At 44.4% G+C, this 22,524-nt stretch overlaps 1 protein-coding gene across 1 annotated transcript in view; it reads right to left on the minus strand.

The window, feature by feature from the left end:
- The window catches only part of Atp2c1 (ATPase secretory pathway Ca2+ transporting 1), a 120,639-nt gene extending 105,041 nt beyond the window's left edge, over positions 1-15,598 (minus strand). The window contains exon 1 of the mRNA XM_042281538.2: positions 15,270-15,598. Coding sequence (XP_042137472.1) covers positions 15,270-15,377 — 108 coding nt within the window. The 5' untranslated portion in view covers positions 15,378-15,598. The remainder of the gene's footprint in view (positions 1-15,269) is intronic.
- Positions 15,599-22,524: the final 6,926 nt, after the last annotated feature.

The raw sequence follows: 22,524 nt of genomic DNA on the forward strand, positions 1-22,524 counted from the left end.
GATTTGCAAGAAGCATAAAGCATTCATCTAAGAAATATTTTGATCATGATAATGGTCCTTAATTCTAACAAACAGTGAGGGTGCATATCACATTAAAAACTCAACATCATCCTTAAATCACGGAAGACTTGAAACTTTGAAGTAGATGCGCATTGGCCTAAAACCACGTATCTTAAAACACGAGAGGGAAGCAAACTATGATCACAAAAGGATCCTGGTTCTCCCTTGTATGCACCCCTGCAGATCACACCAGCCACACTCGGGGCCATAAAGACAAAAGGTAAAGAGGAGTGGTACAGTAAGAGCTGGAGCTGGAAGGCAGCTGTGAAGCAGCCCCTGTCTCCCATTCCAGGCAGGCCCTTTGGAACAAGGCCTCTTTGACCAGAGCTTATCAGGACTTTTAGCCCGACCAGTAAGATGAAAGAAAGATTTTTTTTTTCTACAAAGTAAATAGAAAATGCCATTCTCTTAAAGCCGGATCCTCCCCTAGGGAAATAGTTTCATTTTAAAAGATATAAAACATAAATGAAAAGGGTTGGCCATATAACAATTAAGAAGCTACACTGATTTTCAGGCATTTTATGTAAATTTTGTATTGAAGACAGAGGAGAGGAAAGGTTTCACACTAGTGAAAGAGCACATATATACATACATGTGCATAACATACAGATATTATTTACACTATTCAGTGTCCTTGGAAGGTTTTATTTTGTGTGTATGCAGTTTTCATCTACACGTGTGTCTGGGCACCACTTGTTTTCCTGGTGCCCTTGGAAGCCAGAAGAGAGCATTGGATCCCCTGGAACTAGAATTACACGTGGCTGTGAGCCACCATAACAGTACTAGAAGTCGAACCTAGGTCCCCTGGAAGAGTAGCCAGTGCTCTTAACCATTGAGCAATCTCTCCAGCCCCTATTCAATCATTTCAAAGTTTTTTGTGGGCTGGAGAGATGGTTCAGTAGTTAAGAGAGCATTGCCACTCTTCCAGAGGGCCTGAGTCAATTCCCAGTACCCACATAAGGTGGCTCACAACCACCTGTAACGTTAGTTTGAGGGGAATCTGACATGTAATTTTAAAAAGAGCAATATACTGCTTTGAAGAGGACCCAAGTTCAGTTTCCAACACCCGCAGCAGGTGGTTCAAAGCCACCTGTAAACTCTAGTTCTAGGGAATCTGACTCATCTGGCCTCTGTTGACAGGCATGCACATACCTACACATACGCGCGCGCGCGCGCGCGCGCGCGCGCACACACACACAGAATTAAAAATCACAAGCTTGTATATTTGATATATAAAGCTGATGTGTTTCTATAATTTGCTTTGTTTTCTGAGCTGTTTTTATTATAAGCCATGGCCTAGTTGAGCAATAAATATTGTTAACACAAACGATGGTATAGACACAATTAGAAGTGCTGCTTACCTTTTAAAATGGTTATCCAGAAATGCAATAAAGGTAGAAAATTCGAGAATTTCTGCTAAGAAGAGGACCCATGGAAGAGCTGGGCCTCAGAAGACTTGAGCATTGAGCACAGGAAGAAAAGCAGACACAAAGGTGACTTTCTACAGGGTATCGGGCAGGTTACAGTGACTATGTTATAATTGCAAATAACAGATGGGTTTGCAAAAGCTTGATTACTTCTTAATGAATTTTTAAAGACTTCCTTTAGTGCAGTCACAATTTTTCTACTATGTGGTCTTTAACAGCAATAACATGTTCTCACCCTCTACGTGTTAACTGGCCTCCTTGAAAGAATGGAAAACGGTGTGTTTAATATTAATTAAGCTAATACAGGAGTTTGAGACCTATTTGTATTTGCAAACAATCCCTTTGCAAATAAAAATCCCTTTTCAGAGATAAATGGGGACAGAGAGACAAGAACCTTTGAGACTTGCCAGAGATAAAACAGCTCCAATTTACATCACTCTATTTACAAAATACACTTGGGAAAAAAATAGACTCCACTTCACTCTGTGAGGTTGGGCACTACAGTTACTCAGGATAAACCTCGTACGCCATCTTTTTTATGCATCTACGACATAGACTCATGTGTATTGCAGTATAAGACCCCTTATAACTTTTATACCCTCATCCAGGGCAGGTTTTCTTGGAAACCAACAGAAGCTAGACTTCAGGGAACCTCACTTGCAAAAGTCTGTTTCAAGGATACACCCTAGCATGTTCTCACAGTCTTGCATTTTGGTAAAATTTGCAGATTATTTGAATTGCAATTGATTTTGGAGTGCTGGTTTTGCTGACTTTTCTCCATCCCATGCCATGAAAGTGATCCCAGGTATATTCTGGATCTGACTCAAAGGAGCGTGAGTCGGGGAAAGCATTTAGATTGTGCTTGGGTTTAGTGGTATATATAAATTGGTTTGCAGTCAGTGTGGGTATGGTTAAGTTATTGCTAACTGCCCTGGTGTAGAAATGACAACTGGGAATTTTATAACTACTTGAACTAAATCACAGAGCCAGAAACGGTGCTGTAAATGTGTTTCGTAGTATTCAGCACCTGAAGGATGTGGATAGTGCAGAAGAAAACAGAGCCAGAAGCTTGTCTTTGGTCCTTTCTAGACTTAATATAAAAATAAATATAAATTAACCATGTCCAGAGAGTGTCTGCATTCCTATTCTCTATTTAAAGGATATTAGGAAATTTCTGTCATGTGAGGGGGTGATTAAAGATCTCAGACCCCCCAAAAGTGGAAACAAATCATCTTAGGAGACCTCAGGTTACTCAGCAAAAACCATTTTAATCCTCTACATTTTGTGATGTCTGTGGCATTTGTCACTCAACTTTGTAATTGTTGAGACTCAGTTTATTCTAAATAAGTATTTATTTTGTATCATCTTTGATATTTGTAGCTTCTGATGTTTAAGTTTTTGTGTTAATTCGCTGGATTAATGATGGCTGACTGGTAAGACACTATTCCCAGCTACATCTTCGAGGGTGACTCAAGAGGAGATTAGCATGTGAATGTGTAGGCTGGATATGGGCAGGAACACAGCTGGTCATCACACAACCCACAAAGGACCACACAGAACTCAAAAGCATGGAAATGGCGTGATGTCCCCTCTATGCCAGAACCCCCATCTCCTGCCTTCAGTGTTCCGGGTTCTCAGGCCAAATTAAATCACCAACTTTCCTGGTCCTTTGAATCACAAAGGAAAGAGCATGGGAATTCTAAGCCTCCATAATCATATGGATACACATCATAAGTACTCATAATAAATGTAAGTATCTTGATAGAAAATAAATGAGAGAGAGACGATTATCTCCTGTTCGTTATGTTTCCCCAGAAAACACTAACACAGATCTCATACTTTTTCCAAGAAAGTTTCCAAAAATTGAATTAGCTGCAAACATCTCTAAATTCTGGGTCACCATCCATATTCCTGATTTAAAAAAAAAAAAAAAAAAAGAAAAAGGACACGTTTTCCCCAACACAAGAGTTACACAGTTCTATTTCTAACCATTATTGTCTTTGAATTTTTATTTATTTATTTTATGTGTATTGGTGTTTTGCCTGAGTGTATATCTGTACACCATATGTGAGTTACATGCAGGAATCAACCCGGGTCCTCTGGAAGAACAGTTGGCACCCCAAACACTAAGCACCCTCTCAGTCCTGTTATCTTTGATAGATTTAAAGAAATCTAATTGCAAGGGAGAAAAATGAAAAGAAGGCCAAGAGGAAGGAGAGAAAAAAAACCAATCAGTGGCTGTGGCAGGTGGGGGAAGGGGGCGGGGGTGGGGGCGGGGTGGGTAGGGGATGGGGCCGGGTGGGGAGGGTCTATCTCACATGGAGAGGCTTTGTCACCTAATGGAATCAAAATCTTACTGCCACCATTATGATCTGAGTACCCAGTTATTTCACCTCTTTACCCGCAAAATGAGGGCGACACTACACAAACTGCAGGGTTGTGAGGACGAACTTGTGACAGACTAAAGGGCCTGGCCACGTGCTCAGCACAGGTAAGGCATTCGATTAAAAACATAAGATGCCTTATTCCAAAATGTGCAATCTCATTATTTTTCCCAAACCATACTTCCATTAGGATGTGCAAGCAAAAAATAATAATTTCAGCATTTTCACAGCAAATTTTGAGCAGTCCAACATATGTAGGAAGTTCATTTCTTTTTCTGTCAAGACACAGAACTGTCTGTACAAGGTGTGAGAGTACGTCCTCTTCAGTTCTGAACAGAAGTTAGGAAAGGGTTGCGTGTGAGCTGTTAAAGGAGTGAAACTGGGTAGCAAACCTCTATATTTGGGATCCTGAAGTTCTGCCAGAGAACCATATATCAAAGAGCCCCAACCCTGGCGTTATTGAAAAATGGTGGGCCCTTATGAGGAAGGGTCTAGTGAAAGGCAGGCCTCTGAAGTCAGGCCCTTGAAGGGGACATTCCAGGCCACAACCTCTCCTCCTCTCTTCTTCCCAGACACAGTTAAGTGAATAGTTTCCTTTGCCTAACGCTCCCACCGATGGCCCCTACAATGAGTGACCTAACTCTGGACTGAAGTCTTCTCAGGTATATCATCAGAGCATCTGATGAGCACACATTTCAGGGGGCTTTCTTCATAAACACACAAGGCTTTGCGGTTGAGTTCCTAGACTTCAGAGTAACCGTTCAGGCAGTCACCTCTTCTGTGTTTCAAAGGCAGCTGAGGACAGTAAACGGGGAAAATTCACAAACAGACGGCAGGATTGCTAACAGCTCAGAAGTCAGCCCATGGTCCGGGTGTCCACTAAGTGGATCCGCACAGCTGTGCTAATATGAACAGTAAGGACAGAACAGCTTTAGAAGTTTCCGCTGAAAAACAGAAAACTGGCAGTGTTGAATTCAGGGGAAAAATGGAAACGAGGAAGAGTTACAGTGGGGGAGAAGAGGAACTAATGGTTAAAACATCACAAAAGAACCTGAAATTCCCCAATGCTTCTATCCGTTCACTACTATGCAGTACACATAGTTCTTTATCCTCAGGCTGGAAGGGGCTATAACAGCTACAAAGCTGTGGATAGAAGTATTCAGTGGTCCATTAAGCTCAGGAAAGCTAGTTCTTGGTACATGAGCTTTTCACCTGAGGTCTTTACTAGACATAGTTATATTTCCCCTCTTGCTGGAGGATTTGCGTTCTACCCGAACCTCCAAAGTCATTAGAGTCTGTCTTCCTCGCTCTTAGACTTTGGAGCAGCATTGCTCATTCTGTGGCCTTTTTACAACTGGATAAATAAAAATCTATCCATCTGTGCTTTTCATCTTTCCACTGCCCACTGATCTAGAATCTTAGGGCTAGAATGGGCCAAAGGAGTCATTCAAGATTCTCTTTGATGATTAGAAACCATTGTTACAGTGATCTTCAAAGAGGGGCATGTAACTAACTGTGTGCTCTATAAATGGTAGTTCATTCCTTCCTCTCTCATTTGGCTTTACTATTACATCACAACCCTTCCCTGCAATTCTCCCCACAATTCATGCTTCATTTTCTGTAACCTCCGAAATCCATCCCAAGCTCTCTTCACAAATTAGCCCTGTGAATCTTACGAAACACATACACAAGCACAATTGAGAGGAGTCACATCCTGTCTCTTCCTCACACAGCCTAACAACCAGGATTCTTCTAAGCACTTCTGTCTCAGGGTAGAATTCATAACACCCATTTCCACCACCACCCCCGCCCCCGTCCATTCATTTCCATCAACCTGTATTCGGTGCCCCACATCTGACAGGCACGTTGCTAATTGTCTAGGGCCTGTTGGTATTAAATAGCTCCACGGATGGATGGAATTGCTCAGGCCAGGTACAGCCAAGAAGAATTACAAGGTTTCTTTGGAGCATTTATTAGACATAGAACTGGGGTGCCTGGGGGCTGGGGATACAGCTCCAGCCCAGTGTGAGAGCACTTGCTCAGCAGGGAAAGTTGCCAGCCCTGGAGGAGTTCATGGGGAGAGCAGATGTTAACCAGAGGAAGACAGTGAAGGAACAGGTGGAGGGATGACCCTGGCCAGGAAGTAGCAGGGAAACAGGCTAAGTAGATAGGAGCACTATCGGTGCAGAGGGAGGCAAAATCAACATGGAGTAAGAAAGGGCATGGGGGCCAAACCAAGTAGAGCCCTTCATGACAGGGTGACAGGGAGCGCCTTCCTTATCCCCAGAGCAAGTGAAAGCCATTGAAAGATTACAAGCAGGGGCCTGGGAGATCTGTCTCCAGTAGAAACTCAGGAAGAAGTAATGATGGCCTGTGGACTAAGGTTCTGGGAGAGAGGAGATTGGCATCTAGGTATAAGATTGAAAGGACATGGCAACAGCGTAGACACGGACCAAGGAAACACCAAGTGCCTAGCTGAATAGCAGGATGCATGGTGCCACTTCCTGAGGACAGGTGTATGAGGAAGGCAGATCATGAGGTTGGGTGTTGGTGACTCAGAAGGCGTTCATCTTTCTGCATCCTCTCAATTACAGGCTCTCAGGATGTTGGTAACTTTTTTTTTCTTTCCTACAAATACAGCATTCTCCCCATCCCATCAGTTAGAGGAATTTTATAATTACCACGATAAAATGGTTCTACTTTTAATGTCATATTTAATAGTCAGAAATATTAAGGTGCAGCTTCATCTTATCACAGCAATTGACTTCAATGCTACCCATATAGAATTACACAAATTCCTACCCAAGAGTGGGTAAAATCTCTGCCTTCTCTTTTCAATTCCACACAGTCTTTTACTCCTACACCCAAACCATTAAATCTTTCTTTTCTCAAACCAACCACGAGGACACTGACCACTTTCCAGCTCCTTCGGGTGTCACGTAACTATGAACAGCATTTCAATATTTCATAACACACACACACACACACACACACACACACACACACACACACACACACCTGTATACAAGCACAATCACACACATACTAGACATAGCCCATAGCGTTGTGGTACTAAGTGATTGCTCTGCCACTGCACCCCCAGCTCTCATGACTTCCTTTTCACATTCTTACTTATTTACATGTATATGTATATACACCCAAGACTCAGTTCTTTTCTTCTAGCATGTGAGTCTCAGAGACCAGACTCAGGTCACCAGGTTTGGCACCAAGAGCTTTCACAACTTGAACCATCTCACCAGCCCCATCTTGACTTAACAAAACAAACTAACAAAACCTCACAACTTTTAAAAACTTTGGTGCAATCTCAAGCTAACCATTTACCCTAAGGAGCTAAAAACTCTTCACATGTCTTAGAATGTGCTATAGTAAAACGTGTCATTTCACATAGGGAGGCTGAGCCTATACAGCAACCCTCTAAACCTTATTCAGTATACTGAGCCTCAACATAGATTTATCTGAGAAGGGGAATTAGAATGCCCTCAAGTTTTAGAGTCTTATTCATTGCAGGGATACAAGCCAAACTTTTTAAAGTCCAAATTCAATTCAAGTTGAAAGTTGTTTACTCTGTTCTTCCTGGTTACTCAGGTCATATTATATTCTTCTGGAGTCTTTGATGGAGTTGAAGATGAGGTAGTTATAGTTGCAGTTTTTGTTAGTTATGATAGAAGATAAATTAGGTACAGAGCTTTGGACTCATCAAGATAGAATAAAAATGGAGTATTTTCTCCAAATATACCAAATACAAATGGACTGGATATTGTAAATGTAATTCTTACTTGATAATTGTTATTATTATTATTATTTGGTTTTTCGAGACAGGGTTTCTCTGTGTAGCTTTGCGCCTTTCCTGGAACTCACTTGGTAGCCCAGGCTGGCCTCGAACTCAGAGATCCACCTGCCTCTGCCTCCCAAGTGCTGGGATTAAAGGCATGCACCACCACCTCCCGGCTGTTCTTATTATTTATAGTTTTATTATGTTAGAGTTAAAACCTTTCCTTTTTATTTAGACAAAAAGGGGAAATGTTGTGGAATAATCTTTTCGTACACTCTAAATATGTGTCACTCTGATTGATTTAATAAAAAATTGAATGGCCAATTGTCAGGATTTTCAGGGCAGAGAGGACACTGGGAAGAAGAAGGTGGAGACAAGGGGAGATGCAGAACAAGCAGCGTGGACATTACAAAGTAAAGGTAATAAAGCCACGGGGCAGAAAGTAAACTAATAGAAATGGGCTGATTTAAGTTATAAGAACTAATTAGAAACAAGCCTAAGTTATCAGCAAAGCTTTCATAATTAATAAGTCTCTGAATCATGATTTGGGAGCTGACAGGAGGGACAGAAAAATCTTCCTAACCAGAGATCAAGGCTCTGTTAGCCCAGATTATCTCAAATTCTTATCTGTGAAATTAGTCAGCCTGTGTTTTCTGCTCCCTCCTCTTACCTTCCCTTTGCCAGGGACCTGTAGAAGAAGAGATTTAGGTTGACCAGGCTGCCGAAGGGAAGCACAAGCTGAAGGCTCTTCTCAGTCTCAGCCTGGCTTCATTATTGTTACCATCTTTTGCTCTGAATAACAGCATCCTGCCCCTGTAAAATACCTGGCCCCATGACTTCTCCAATAGTGATGAAGTACCCTTCATTCATTCAACAGCATAAGTGGGTCTCATTTGTGCCAGATATGGGTTTGGTAGTGGTGCTGAAACAACAAATGCAAAGAACCATGTTCCTTCACTGAGGTGAAGTAAGATTTCATTTAGAGATGAAAATTCTGAATGCTACAAAGAGTGAGGATTACGGCAGTCAGAGCGGATATGGGACACAAACTGGAAGGCTATTATTGCAATAATCCAATAAGGAAGGAGAAGATGGTAAGATGATTGTGGAAGGTCTAATAACTATTTGAGAAATGGCTAGTGTGTTAGTTACGTATCACCTTGGAAACCTTCTGATGGGTGGCCCACGTATGCAGAGGTCTGAGGAAAAGTGGTGTTGCCTGCCTGCCTGCCTCTGCGTCTTGCTGGGATGTCCTTGTGTTACTGCTGATGCCATCAAACTCTCAGATGACTGACTCTCTAGGAATCTTCCAGGTCTTCAGCACCAGAATGGGACTGCTGAAGGATTCCGCTTTATGGACTGAACAGCTATGCAGTTCTTAGCTTCTAGTATGTAGATGGCCATTGTCGTATTACCCAGCATGGTGGTTTGAATGTAATTGGGTCCCATAAGCTCATAGGGAGTGACACTATTAGGAGGTATGGCTTTGTTGGAGTAGGTGTGGTGTTGGAGGAAGTATGTCACTGTGGGCATGGGCTTTGAGGTCTCATATAGGCCATTGCCACATCCAGTGCTTCAGTCCATTTCCTGTTGCCTTCTGATCAAGATGTAGCCAGCACCACATCTGCCTGCACACTGCCATGCTCCCTGCTATGATGATAATGGACTGAACCTCTGAACTGTAAGCTGCCACCCCAATTAAATGTTTTCCTTTATAAGAGTTGCTGTGGTCATGGTGTTTCCTCACAGCAATAGAAACCTTAACTAAGACATCTTCCTTGTAAGCCATTTCATTAAGTGTGTGTGTGTGTGTGTGTGTGTGTGTGTGTGTGTGTGTGTAAATTTTTTCAGTTCTTTTCCATTAAAAGACACAGTCCTTTGAAATAATTGAGAAAAAGAGGTAAGGAGGAGGAGGAAAGGAGAAACGAAGATGATGATAAGGTTTCATGGGCTGAGCTTTCAGGTTGATTGATGGAGAAACTGTGTTGGAGCCCATTTAGGTTCCTAGTGGCCTTACCCAGCAGGTCTACATAAAGAGGATGATTGGACCACAGGCCTGAGTACCAGGTATCTGAGATGGTCTGCACTTGGCTGTGCTGGCAGGAGGTCTTTTGCTCCACCCCTCGGCATTCCATTAAAAGGCCTTTGCCAGAGACAGTCAGGGCCCGATGGATTAGGATCCAGGCCCTCTCGAGGCTATCTGTTTCTCTCCCCTCTAAATTTCTATCTAATATTTCTGCTGCTCCTGCTCAAGAGTACCCTGGGGAAAAGTGGGGGTGGGATGGTCCCCCACAAAACTGGAAAAGGAATCAGTTTGGGGGGGTGTAGTTTGTGAGTTCTCTCTGCACACATTCAATCCGCCATGCTTGCAAGGCATCCAGATGGAGGCATTGGATAGTAACTGGATATACAAGGCTGCAGTGCACTGACAGGACAGTGTATGCTTGAGAGTCATTGGTTTGAAGGTAGTGATTGAAAGCTATGGGAATGGCAGACCTCATCAAGCAAAAGAGAACAGACTTTGCAGAGCTCACAAACTGGCTCCTTACATTCTTATATCTACACCAAGTCTGCCACCCTTAAAAGCAAGCAGTGCAGAGCTCTAGATCCCTATAGGCCACTCTAGGCGGAAGCCAAGGAACAGCCTACCAAGAGGTAGAAGAAATTCACCCTTCCCTATTCAGTGTCCCACTTGGTCACCTGAGCCATGGAGCAGCTAGTCTCTGGCATTCACAAGACCATGGCTTACAAGTTGCGTTCATTCCCCACTAGCTGGATACTGACATCTGAACCAGACCTTGGCTGTTGCCCTGAGGCCAAAATAAAGGAACGGCAACCCTACAGTCTCACCTGTGTCTGAGCAGACCTACTACATTCTTCTGAAGGCCCATTTAGGCTCAGGCTACCCACTCCTACCACACCATCTCATGAATTTTGATTTAAAAAAAAAAGTCATCGCATCCTCCCAACCTTTAGCATCTTCACCTAATCATGACCTTAATCTTCTATCTGTTTAGGGACCTGGATTTGTGAAATATTTGCTGTGAGAGATCTGGGAATGCAAAGGGTGAGAGGCTTGTTCCCAGTTTGACAGACAGTCATTTACCTGTTGACTGCTGCATGCCAACAGAAACATCACCACCACCACCACCAAAAACTACCACACAAGTCAAGCCCTGTGTCAAATCCTGTCTCTATAACACCAGGTACAAGGGGAAGAACATCGAGGAGACGTTGCAAAGCATCTGTGGATGAAAATAACAATGACCATGACCTAGGGGCTCCTCTGGCCCACTCAAGTCATGAGTAAAAATGATGTGTGTCACAGACAATCTAGTATGTATCTTCTGTCTGTGGTAAAGGTGTCTCTTACGCCAGGCTTTGCCGTGTTGCCAAGTGAGCCTGAGGGAGTAAACAGCATATGAGGCAGGGTCACATAGGCATTTGTATATTGACATATAAGCAAATAATTACCACGCTGAATATAGTAGCCACATCTAGTAATCAAAGCAACAGATGGTCTTCGGAAAGGCAGAGTTGTGTGCATCTCCCAGCAGAACCAGAGGATGTTTCTCCTCTCAGTCCTTACAACCTGAGTCTAAGGATGCAGAGGGCATCTCCAGGAAGGCCAGTAATAAGCAGAGGAGGGATTCTAAGCCAGAGAGAGGAGTGCGTTGGAATGCACAGAGGAGCAGAAGCAGATGGCATGTCTGGGATATCACACCCCTGCTGGTACTTACGAGTGAAGACATTGGCATGCAGACATTACATTCAGTAACAGTGAATCATTCAGAATTGAGAGAGTTGTCCAACCTTTTCATTGCCCCCCACCACCCCTCAACACAACCTCATTCAGGAGACTGTCTCAGCCAGCCTTGAAGGAGGTTCTAGACAGTTCTCCTTTGGTGGTTAGGGGGCACTGAATGCCAACCCTAGGACCCTGTGCATGCTAAGTGTCTACCACTGAGTTACACTCCCATCCCCAAACACCTCTCTTGCAAGGCAATTAAGCAGGTTTTGGGGGCCAGGCGGTAGTAGAGCACTCCTTTAATCCCAGCATTAGGGAGGCAGAGGCAGGCAGATCTCCGTGAGTTCAAGGCCAGCCTGGTTTACAGAACAAGTTCCAGGACAGCCAGGACTACACAGAGAAACCTTGTCTCAAACAACAACAACAACAACAACAACAAAGCAGGTTCCAGGCTTAGAAGGCTGTTTTGATGTTTTGTTTTGTTTTTCACTATGTAGCTCAGTCTGGACTCTAGTTCATGATCTTCCTACTTCCGCTTTCCAAGAACTGGCAGTACAGGTGTGTGGCACTGTGTAGGTAACACTGTCTACAGAATTTGCTTTGAATGTATTTAGTCTTTTAGTTATAGCATATGTCATTTTTTTTTCACTTACAGTAAGGATATAAATTTTTTTCCTAAACAAATTTGCTAATGGGTGATTTAAATAATAAGTATAGAAAAATAGGAGTTAATCATATACATGGTAATTGCAGTCAGAATTATGACAATGGTCTGAGGTTTCAGAATACTGTCTAGGAGACAGGTCAGCAGCTCCCTGTTATCACTGGGTTGTTATGAGGAGAATATGGCAAAACAGATAAAGTATAAAAACTCAGGCATTCCTGTTGCCCCCCCCTTTTTTTTCCTAGCTGTCCTGGAACTCTTTGTAGACCAGGCTGGCCTCAAACTCACAGGGATCCACCTGCTTCAGCCTTCTCTGGAGATCCACAGAGGCTTCTGAGTGAGACCTTACTCAAGGTCAGAGAACCTGAGCTTGCTTTAGCCAGCAGGGCCGTGTAAGGAGATGATTTATACAAATACAGGCATATTTACCAGGTGTTTGGAAGGGTCTATACTTGGCTGTTTGGTGTGCTTTGATCTTGCAAGGGGGAGGTCTTATGCATCTCCCCTCAGCATATTATAAAAAGCCCTTTTGAATAAAGTGCTGGGCTGTTAAGTATTGACCCAGGGCCCTCCTGAAGTTATCCTGTGTCCCTGTCTTTCTCCTTGCCATCTAGGTCTATCTTTCTACCTAATATTTCCTAATTCCTCTCTCCTCCACCCAAGAACCTTTCAAAAGGTAGGAGTAGGTTGGAGCTGGACCCCTACAGAGCCTCACACCTCCTGAGTGCTAGGATTAAAGGCATGCACCATCACTGCCTGGCTCCTGGCTCTCTTTTATATTTTCTAGTCGGGTGGCTTCCAAGAAATGTTCATATTTTTCAAGTCTCTGTCCCCTTAGCTTCCTATTGTAGATCTGGTTTACAGGAATATAAAGAATAAAGACAATCAATGTGAAGGTCATTTGAACATATACAGATATAATTAACTTTGTTTATAACTTTTCAACATGCTTTTCAAGGTTAACCAGATTGACCCAATTTCTCTAATTCTGTTAGAATGCAGGTCTGAACAGCTGTAATTTGCCTTAGAAAGGAATCAAATATAGCATTTTTCTATTAACTTATATAGGAAGTTAATAACAGCATAATGCTCCCAGCTATTCCCAGGCCACCCAATATGGTTGTAAAGTGGGGAGGTGATTACCTCCCCAGCCCAAGTCTCATGTCCCCATAATGGGTCCTCATGTTCTTCTGTAGGCACAATTTTGTAGCTCTTTCAAAAATAAACTTTCTTCAGCTGGGTGTGGTGATACATGCCAGTAATCCCAGCACTTGGGAAGTAAAGGCAGGAGGCATTCAAAGAGCGTCTTGGCCAACCTGGGCTATGAGAGTCTGTCCTAAAATACCAAAAAGTTGGGCCTGGGGAGATGGCTCAGTGGGAAATGTACTTACTGTGCAAGTTTGAGGAGCTGAATTCTGACACCCCGAACCCACGTGAAAAGCTGTGCTCAACAGCACACACCTAGATATAAAATGCCAGCACCAGGAGGCAGAGAGAGGCATCCTGAGGGCTGCTGGCCGGCCAATCTAGTCAAAACAGCCAGCTTCAGTTCGAGAAAAACTATCTCAAGAAATAATAATAATAATAATGTGGAAGAGAAGCTAAAAATAGACATCTTGCTCTAGCCTCCTTGTCCACCCAATGGCCACCCACACACAGCACACACACACACACACACACACACACACACACACACACATATGTGTGTATACATCACACACTCTCTTCATATACACATAAATACAGCACACAGAAAAAAATAACTGACCAAATAAGTAAACAATAGAATAAACTTACCCCCAAAAAGGCCCACAGGATTATTTAAGCAACATAGCCGCCTCTCTACATACACCATACTCAGAAGGAGGAAGAAGTCGATGGACCCCCCCACCCTCACCCCACCAGCGTCAGCCCCTCTTCCCTTCTCCCCCATGGAAGAAGCCTGTGGCATTGCTACTGGGGTCAACCCGAGACTGTGGGTGCCACCACACAGTCCTCCAACTTCCCACTTCAAAACCAAGTGTGCGCTGAGAGGAAATGCAGAAACAGTTTCGGTCGGTGTGTGACACCACACCTGAGTGAGAGGTGAATGGGACTAGCCTGGCTCCCTTACCGCAGAGAGCCCGATCTAGCACTTGTTAAAACTGACATAAGTACGAGCCTGAAAGCAGTTTCCTCACAAATCCTAATCTGTCCTTTTCCAAATGAGGCTTGACCTTTGGGGAAAGGGGTCACTTGGGGGGTTTTCTTCTGCTGTCCTCTGCTTCCATTTCCGGGAAGTGTGTTGCTAACTGGGTCATCTACTACAGAGGAAAACAAATGCAAGAAAGACACTGGCTGTCTCCTGACTAGTTCTGCCATTCTAGTCAAGGTACCGTGCACCAACGCTCACGGCTGGTCATCTTCAGCGTGGTGACAGATCTGCCCTTTACATTCATATTTCATTGCCATGCTTCTAAATAAACTACTGGATCTAAATGGCCCACATGTTGTTATTTCTTTTAACAGTGCAGAACAATTATAAAAGCACTTTTTAGCTATGTAGGGTGTAATCAGTGTAATGAACACACATGTTTTCAAATGAAAATAACCTGACATTTTAAACAAGTTTTTAAAATGCTTATACACCCGCATGCTATTGGGAACTGTAGCTTTGATTGGCTAAAAAGACTGAAAATTATTATGCTCTGTCCTCTACCCACCACATACGAGAAATTACCTGTTATATCTAAATGATCTCATCAGCCCATTAATGATCTGATTATGATGATGGAAATGGTCTTCATTTTGCAAATCCTGGTGACATTAACATAATCACAGAAATATGCAGGAAAACAAGTATGTTTCTTGGGTATGGTATTTCATCTATTAAGCTATGAATAGTTTCAAAAATTATCTTTGAAACACTGGAAAAATTATCAAAGCATCAAAGAGTAATAACGGAAGAAAGCAAGGCATGTGTTTTCCCCACAGAACGTTTGCTTCATCTCAGGACCCAAATGTTCCAAGTTCAAGTAAACCCTCCCAAGCCTGCCTGGTCCTCGGACTGTAAGTGTGAATAACTTCAAGCTGGATCTGACCTGTGCCTATGAAAACCAAGTAAACCAGCAGAAACACATTTCCTAAGCATCAAAAAGCCACACCCAGAAATAAGCACCAGTTCTTTTTAAAGTTAGCACAAACAAAACAATACCTGGTCTTCGGCTCTTTGGGTTCTCAGCGTTGATAAACACTTCCTAATCGAGTGGAGAGGGTACTTTTTGAAGTAAGAAAATCTAGATGGAGGCAGCAAATTCTCCATAGTGAAGCAAGCCAGAGGGTCCTTGCCTGCCCCTCCCCGCCAGCAACCAAACACAACGAGAAACTTGGCCTCTAACGCCTAGTGGGTTGTTTGACGCTCCAACACTTCACTGCAAACAAAGCAGCCGTTGTCGTAGTCTTATATCCCTGTCTTTGGGTGAGAGTTCCTGGAGAAAGTAGACAACTGAGTGTGGCCGGTTATCTAGAAGTCTCCAGAAAGGCAATGCCCAGGGGCCGGAGCCAGGAAGAAGTTAGGGGCTGGTCCACAGAATGTAAACAGCCCAGTGACAGAGATGTGACTGACTGTCCTATTTTGAGCAGCGGTACTCTGTTGCAAGCTATGTTAATATTAGCTAGCTGGTGACTTTCCATACCCACAGGCTCTCGTGAGGTTTCATTTTAATTCTTCCAACAGTGTCTCTCTCTCTCTCTCTCTCTCTCTCTCTCTCTCTCTCTCTCTCTCTCTCTCTCTCTCTCTCTCTCTCTCTCAGAGGGCATGACATTCGGTTTCCCCAGCTTCCTCTTAGATTTCTTGTCTTTATCAGCACACACAACCTTCAGCTGTGTTTCAGCTCTAAAGTGTTGGTTCTTTCAGCCTTGAGCAGCTCTGTTTCAGGAGACTTCTTTTTTGAAACTGCTCAGATCACACACACACACACACACACACACACACACACACACACACACACACACACATTCAGGGGCATCATGGAGTTGGCCAGCTCTGTGGACATTCAGTGTTCTCCATGGTGCATTGTGCTATACGCCAGCAACCAGATACTTTGCATTAATTGGACAATGGCTGCAAACAGATCTTTTTCTGAGTTAAAAGGCTTCTTGCCCTGAATCCTTATCACAAATCCACAGGCTGAATTTGGAACCATTAAATTTCCTCAGGCTTTCTCTTGAGTGTTTGGGAGAGCACACTTCTAACTATTATAAAAGGGATTCATGCCTTCAAAGGAGGAAGAACAGGGGTAGAAAAGAACACGACAAGCGGTCTGTGGTCTTAAAGGATATGAAATTATAAATTTGAAAGTTGATTTTCTTTGTTGTCTATTGAGGTCACAGCGTTTGCAATCTAAGTCTTCAGAGCCTCCCTCTCTCCCCACCATATGAGTGTGTGTGTGTGTGTGTGTGTGTGTGTGTGTGTATGTGTGTGTGTGTGTGTATGTGTGTGAGTGTGAGTATATGTGTGTGAGAGTGCATGTGTGTGAGTGTGTGTATGTGTGTATGTGTGTGAGTGTGTATATGTGAGTGTGAGTGTGTGTGAGTGTATATATGTGTGTGAGTGTGTGTAAGCGTGTGTAAGTGTATGTGTGTATGTGAGTGTGAGTGAGTGTGTGTGTGTGTGTGTGTGTGTGTGTGTGTGTGTGTGTGTAGATGTACAGACCCATGCTGGCCCATCAGGCCAGGGGTCAATATCCTGGTCTATTACTTTCTACCTTAGTCCCTTGAGACAGAGTCTTTCAGTGACTGGAGCTACCTGGACAAGCCAGCAAGTGCCAGCCATCCCCTGCGTTTGCTCTCCACGGGACTGTAGTCACAGGACTATGCAGCCAGGCCAGGGTCTCTCTCTACGAAGGTGCTAGGGGTTCAAATTCAGATCCCTGCTCCAGCACAGCAAGCGCTCTCGCCTGCGGAGCCGCCTCCCGACCGACCGCCATCTCTGTTCTTTCCTAGCCTTTTAAGCCTTTCAGGAGCTGAGTTGACTGGTGGAAACGGACCATTTCAGTTGAGGGCTGTCATGGAGGAACTAGGGTGGACACTCATCAATAAGCAGGTAACTCAGAGATGTGCTTCGGGGTGAAAAAGCCAGTCTCCCCTCCAGGAAGAGCAGACTTTGGGAGGAAGAGGAAGTAGGCAGAGCCCATGTCACAGACTGAGCTGTCCCCCAGGACAGCCTCTCTGGCACTCCTGGGTGGGTCACTTGCCTTCAGGGAACACACCTGATGGCCTGAAGCAGAGTATGCCACTCTCAGTGAGACCATCTGTCAGGCTGGCCTGGGGCCCCGCCAGCAAGGTGATTTTCCAGACTCACCAGGGCCTGGAGGCAATTCCAAGAAGTCCTTCCCTATTGCTGCTGGGGACGACTCCTCAGAGGCCCGCCCTGCTGCCACCTCTTGGTTGGCTGCTGTCTGCTTCCCGAAGCTCTGAGTGTCCTCTTCTCCATGCTGCAGACTCTAATGAGGGCAGGAGAGAAGCGGCGTGCTCACTGCCAGATCATGACCCAGAAAGGCAATCCGCTCACAAGCGCAGACACCTGGGCCATCCCAAGTCCCTAGAAAGAGAAAGGGCCCCAGGGATAATAGGGCCCAGTTCGGCTCACACCCATTCTGGGATCCACAAGCTGGTCCCTTTACAGTTCCTCTGAGAGTATTTGAACTTTTATGCCTTTATTGTGGGCAGAAGCCCGCGGCCTGCCCAGCATGGCTGCTGATCAAAACCTTCTCCCAATGAGGAACACAAAGCAGAATTCAGTTTCGACCAGATGGTTGTTTTGTGATCACCGTTTCCAGGCCCAAGGAGGGTGGTGAGAAGAGATGAGAAGGAAGAAGACGAATAAAAAAAGCACACAATAAATGTCTATTCTATTCTAACACAAAGCAGAAAACATGGAATAGATAGCGGTGAGCTCGAGATGGGGCTCCGTGGCAAAGCGGGCCCCTGGGTACAGTCCCCAGGGTTGCAAGCAAGGGAAAAGGAAAGAAAGAAATGGGAGAAACAAATGTAACTGAGACTCCTCTAGGTGTTTAACTAATAACAAGTATAAATCACAGGGAACGTTCATTTGGTCTCTGGACATGACAGTAAATTATTTGTCCTATGTCAACGTAATCTTATAGCAGCCCTGAAATGAAGGTCCAGAGAAGGTAAACAACATAGTAAGGTCACACAGCCACAAAGCAAAGGGAAAGGGGTTCTAGCCAGAGAGGCCGTACCACTGCCCAACGGCTGCACAGCCTCTTAACCCACACCCAGAAACACGCTAAGGATTCAACCCTGTGAAGCAGTTAAAGAGAAAAACACATGTCCCCTGATAGGAATTGACTCACGAGGATGATTAGATTTAAGACCAGATGCATCTTTGTGAGAAAAAAAAAAAAACATGCAATGTCTATCCTGAATTCTATAAATAAAATACACATCACCTATGATTTTATCTTCTTTGTTGCACTGGGTATCAAACCCAGAGACGCACACACGCTAGGCAAGTGTCTGCCCCCGAGCCACTTAGCCAGCCAGCCCTTCTTACAACTTCTATTGTGAGATAGTGTCTTGCTAAATGGCCCAGGCAGGTTGGTCTTGAACTCCTGATTCTCCTGTCTCAGCCTCCAGAGTAGCTGGAGCTCCACGTGTGTGCTTGATTTACCTAGATCTTAACGATTCCCTTATGCTATGATTCCTGTGATGTCGTGTCCGTAGATACAGGCATTCTGCTCCCAGATTTTAAAGCTGCAGCACTCTCTGTTGCTGTTGACATGGGTTGTAACAGCCCAGCTCATGCTCATACAAGCTTGAGTGAAGACTTCTACACATCCTCTTTCTCAGACGGAAGTCATAACCAGCTTGTGTTTCTAGTGTGGACATCTCTGTTGTGGTGGCCTTCACGAGTGCCATTTTTGATTGCTCCTGTAACTCAGTTGTGAAGGGCAGCGGACCAGAGTCCTCCTGACTGCAATGTACCTCTGCAAGGACCAGAAGGCCTCTGGCACCACAGCGCAGCAGGGGATAAGGGCAATTATCTGCTATTGTGTACAGCTCACCCCTACCCCTTGTCTATTCTATAAGAAAATAGCCAACAGGAGCCAAATAGCTAGAAAAGTCATGGACCAAGGCGGCAGGCCCACAGTGATGAGGTGGTCACGTGTTCTCCTTCATTTGTAAGGGTTGCTAGCTTTTTAATAAAATGCCTTAAAACCCATTTTCTTCCCCCTCTGGAAAAGCAACACTGAAAGCCTAATAGTGGCAAGAGGTTGAAGCAAGGTACGTTTTAGTTTCTTCCTCTTCACATGTGCAAGGAGAGGGGATGAAAATGTGAGTTTGTGAATCATCTACCATTGTGTATTGCACAGTTCTACATCTCATCAATGCACAGGATTGCATACTTATTAAAAGAAAGGGGCAAAGAGAGAAGAAAGAAAGCAAGGATTTAATCCAGGCTGGTACTCAGAAAAAGGGCAACAGAAAATGTATCTCCAAGATCCCTTTGATTTTTTATCCCCAGTTGCATCAGGATGAAAACTAAAACCTCACTAATCTCTTTGTCCTTCCAATCAGTGCTGAGAGTTTCCATCATGAAAATGACTCCCCTCTCTGGGAATTAATCCAACCTAAAATAGAGTGACGAGCAGGCAGGCAGAATGATGGAGAAGCTGCTAGCCCAGAGCACAGAAGCCATTTTTCATTATAAATTCTACGAAGAAATCTCTCTCATTGCTCCCCATCTGCGGATACTGGCCTTGCCTCTTGCTGTCCTCAAGGACAGTGTTAAATGAGGTCAGCAGAGGGGACTGGAAGCCATTTAACCCTGCCCATCAGGGCAAGTTAATGCAGTGTCAGAGTCCACCTCACAGCAAGGTTCAAGTCCATCTGCAACCCCTCAGGACGCTTTCTTAGAGCCCACCCCACACAGGGAATGACTGCACTACTGCCACATCTGGAGCATTTTTGCTTTCCCAAAAGCCACACAGAGAATCCCTGGTCATTCCCCATTTCAGCCACAACTCGGAAACTTCCACACGTCTAATTGTTCTCTAAGCAAAATAACTTTGGATATCTTTAGCTTTCTAGTTCCACATGTTAATGTCTCAGATTTAATAATAATGCCAATGAAACTCTTGTCTTCTATTGAAGAAATAAAGTTCTTTTTCTGCAGAGTTCAGGCGCAGTGGTTCTCAACCTGTGGGTCATGACCTCTTTGGCAACCCTCTTTCTCCAAAACTATTTACATTACGATTCATAGCAGTAGCAAAATCCCAGTTATGAAGTAGCAACAAAGATAAATTTTATGGTTGGGGGTCCCCACAACATGCAGAGCTGTATTACAGGGTCTCAGCATTAGGGAGGTAGAGAAGCCCTGGTTGAGGGCCAGACATGAGCACACATCAGAATCACCTGTATGGTTTGTGGATGCGTCTGTGAAGGCTTTGCCCTCAGAGTTTCTAATTCAGTTAAGTCTGGGGTGAGAAGCCTCTGTTGTTTTTCTGGTGGTGCTGATGCTGCTAGGCTGGGACCTCACTCTGAGCTGCCAAGTAGGGATGCAGATGTAAAGGGATGGCTGGTGCTGAGATGTAGGCCAGAGCTGTTTGAGAGCTTCCATCCAACACACATTTGTAAATGCATTTCCCAGTGTTGGTGTGTTCCCCCAAACCAAAGATCATCTCTTTTCTTATAGTCACTTCTCCACGAGGAGGCTTCTGTAGTGATCGGGTGTCGCATGGGCATCCCATGAACTCCCTGTCCTCACTGGTACATCTTGACTTCATATCGGCTTGCTCTCAAACTCCCTCACTCAGTTCCTCTTATCATGCTGCTGTGGCTCTATCAGCTCAGGCACTAACACAGAGAGGTCAACGGACAATCCCTGGACCAGAAACCACAGCTCCCTTCTCTCCTACCGCGGGCCTTTGCCCCTTTCCGGTTGGAGAAGGAAGTCTAAAATCAGGACTTCTCAAATCCACAGCCCTCCACAAGCCGTTCCCAGCCATAATCTACCCACCTCTGTCTTTAGCGTGGCTGCTTTTAGGTGGGCGCTCTACAAATGTACATCAAGGATATAACTGCAAACAAGTTCTTTAGAGGAAACATGAGGAGCCACCAGGAAGCTTACTGTTTGAGAAGGACTTCTAGGGGTGTCCTTGGGGCTCTGCAGCCTTCTTCTCACCCCCTTCTCCTCCATGCTTTGCTCTTTCGGGGGCTCGGCACCAGCCCAGAAGATGCAAGAGGCCATTCTGATCAAGGAAAGTGGCTCAATCCCAGGACAATCTTTAGACTAGTGGCCATAGTACCTATCATTCTCTATGAAAGTGTGATTTTAGAAATAATAGTTAGACATTTTTTTAAGTAGTTTTACCTCCCAAGGCTGATGAAGCAAGTGGGGGGGCGCGCTTTGGATGCTCTCATCTACTGCCTCTGGTTTGAAAGCTAAGTGTGTAAATGGAAGCAGATGTGTATCAGGCTGGGTCTGCTTCAGCAGGTGAGGACCATCAGGATTGAAACAGCGACACCCCCAGCCCATCTCCTTTCCCCACGTCTCTGGTTCTACTGCCCAGGTGGGAGTTACATGATCTGAGAACCTGATACCTCAAGGTAATCCTCACATATTTGCTTTGGGCCTGGTGGAAAAACCCAGGCCTGAGGAACCTGTCTTCAGCCTGAGTTGGAGGTGAGGCTAGGGGAGCCTGAACGAGATGGCAGATGCTTTAATCTAAAAGAAAGATAGCATCCATGCAACGTGGAGTGGAGTTGTTTGTTACAGCAAACCTTATAAAGTTGTGTGAATGTTTTTTTAATACAAAGGACATTTCCTTACCCATGTATGTGAGGAGACTTCCTTTGGCTGGATCATAAGCAACATCAATAGTGTTTGTTGCACAGACTATGCAGAGGCATGATAACGTAAGTAGTAGCCACCATAGTGTCAATCAGTGTTTGCTGCTGAAATCTTGAGTATCAAAGATAGGAACGTGTGGGTGTGTTTATTTATTTGTTCTTAGAGTGAGAGGGAGGTAGGTGTGGTGATAAATGCCTTAACACCAAGACTTGGAAGACTAAGGAGTGAGGACCTACATAATGAATTCTGAGCCAGCCTGAGCTACATAGTGAGACCCTGTTTCATAAAACCAAAATGGGGCTGGAGAGCTAGCTCACTGGTTAAGAGCACTGGCTGCTTTTCCAAGAGGACCAAGGTTCAGTTCTCTACACCTACACTGGGGCTCACAACGTTTGTAAGTCCAGTTCTAAGTCCAGTTCTAGGAGACCCGGAGGTTTCTTCTGGTCTCCACAGCATGCAAGGAGGTATGCAGACACTCACACATATGATTTTAAAATAATAATAATAACAAATAAATGTAGAGATATTTATTCCCCCCTAAAAGACATGTTAGGTGTTGCCTAAAACCTTGCTACTCTAAAGGCTCATGGAC

The sequence above is a fragment of the Peromyscus maniculatus genome, chromosome 7 (genome assembly GCF_049852395.1).
Source record: "Peromyscus maniculatus bairdii isolate BWxNUB_F1_BW_parent chromosome 7, HU_Pman_BW_mat_3.1, whole genome shotgun sequence".
NCBI lineage: Eukaryota > Metazoa > Chordata > Mammalia > Rodentia > Cricetidae > Peromyscus > Peromyscus maniculatus.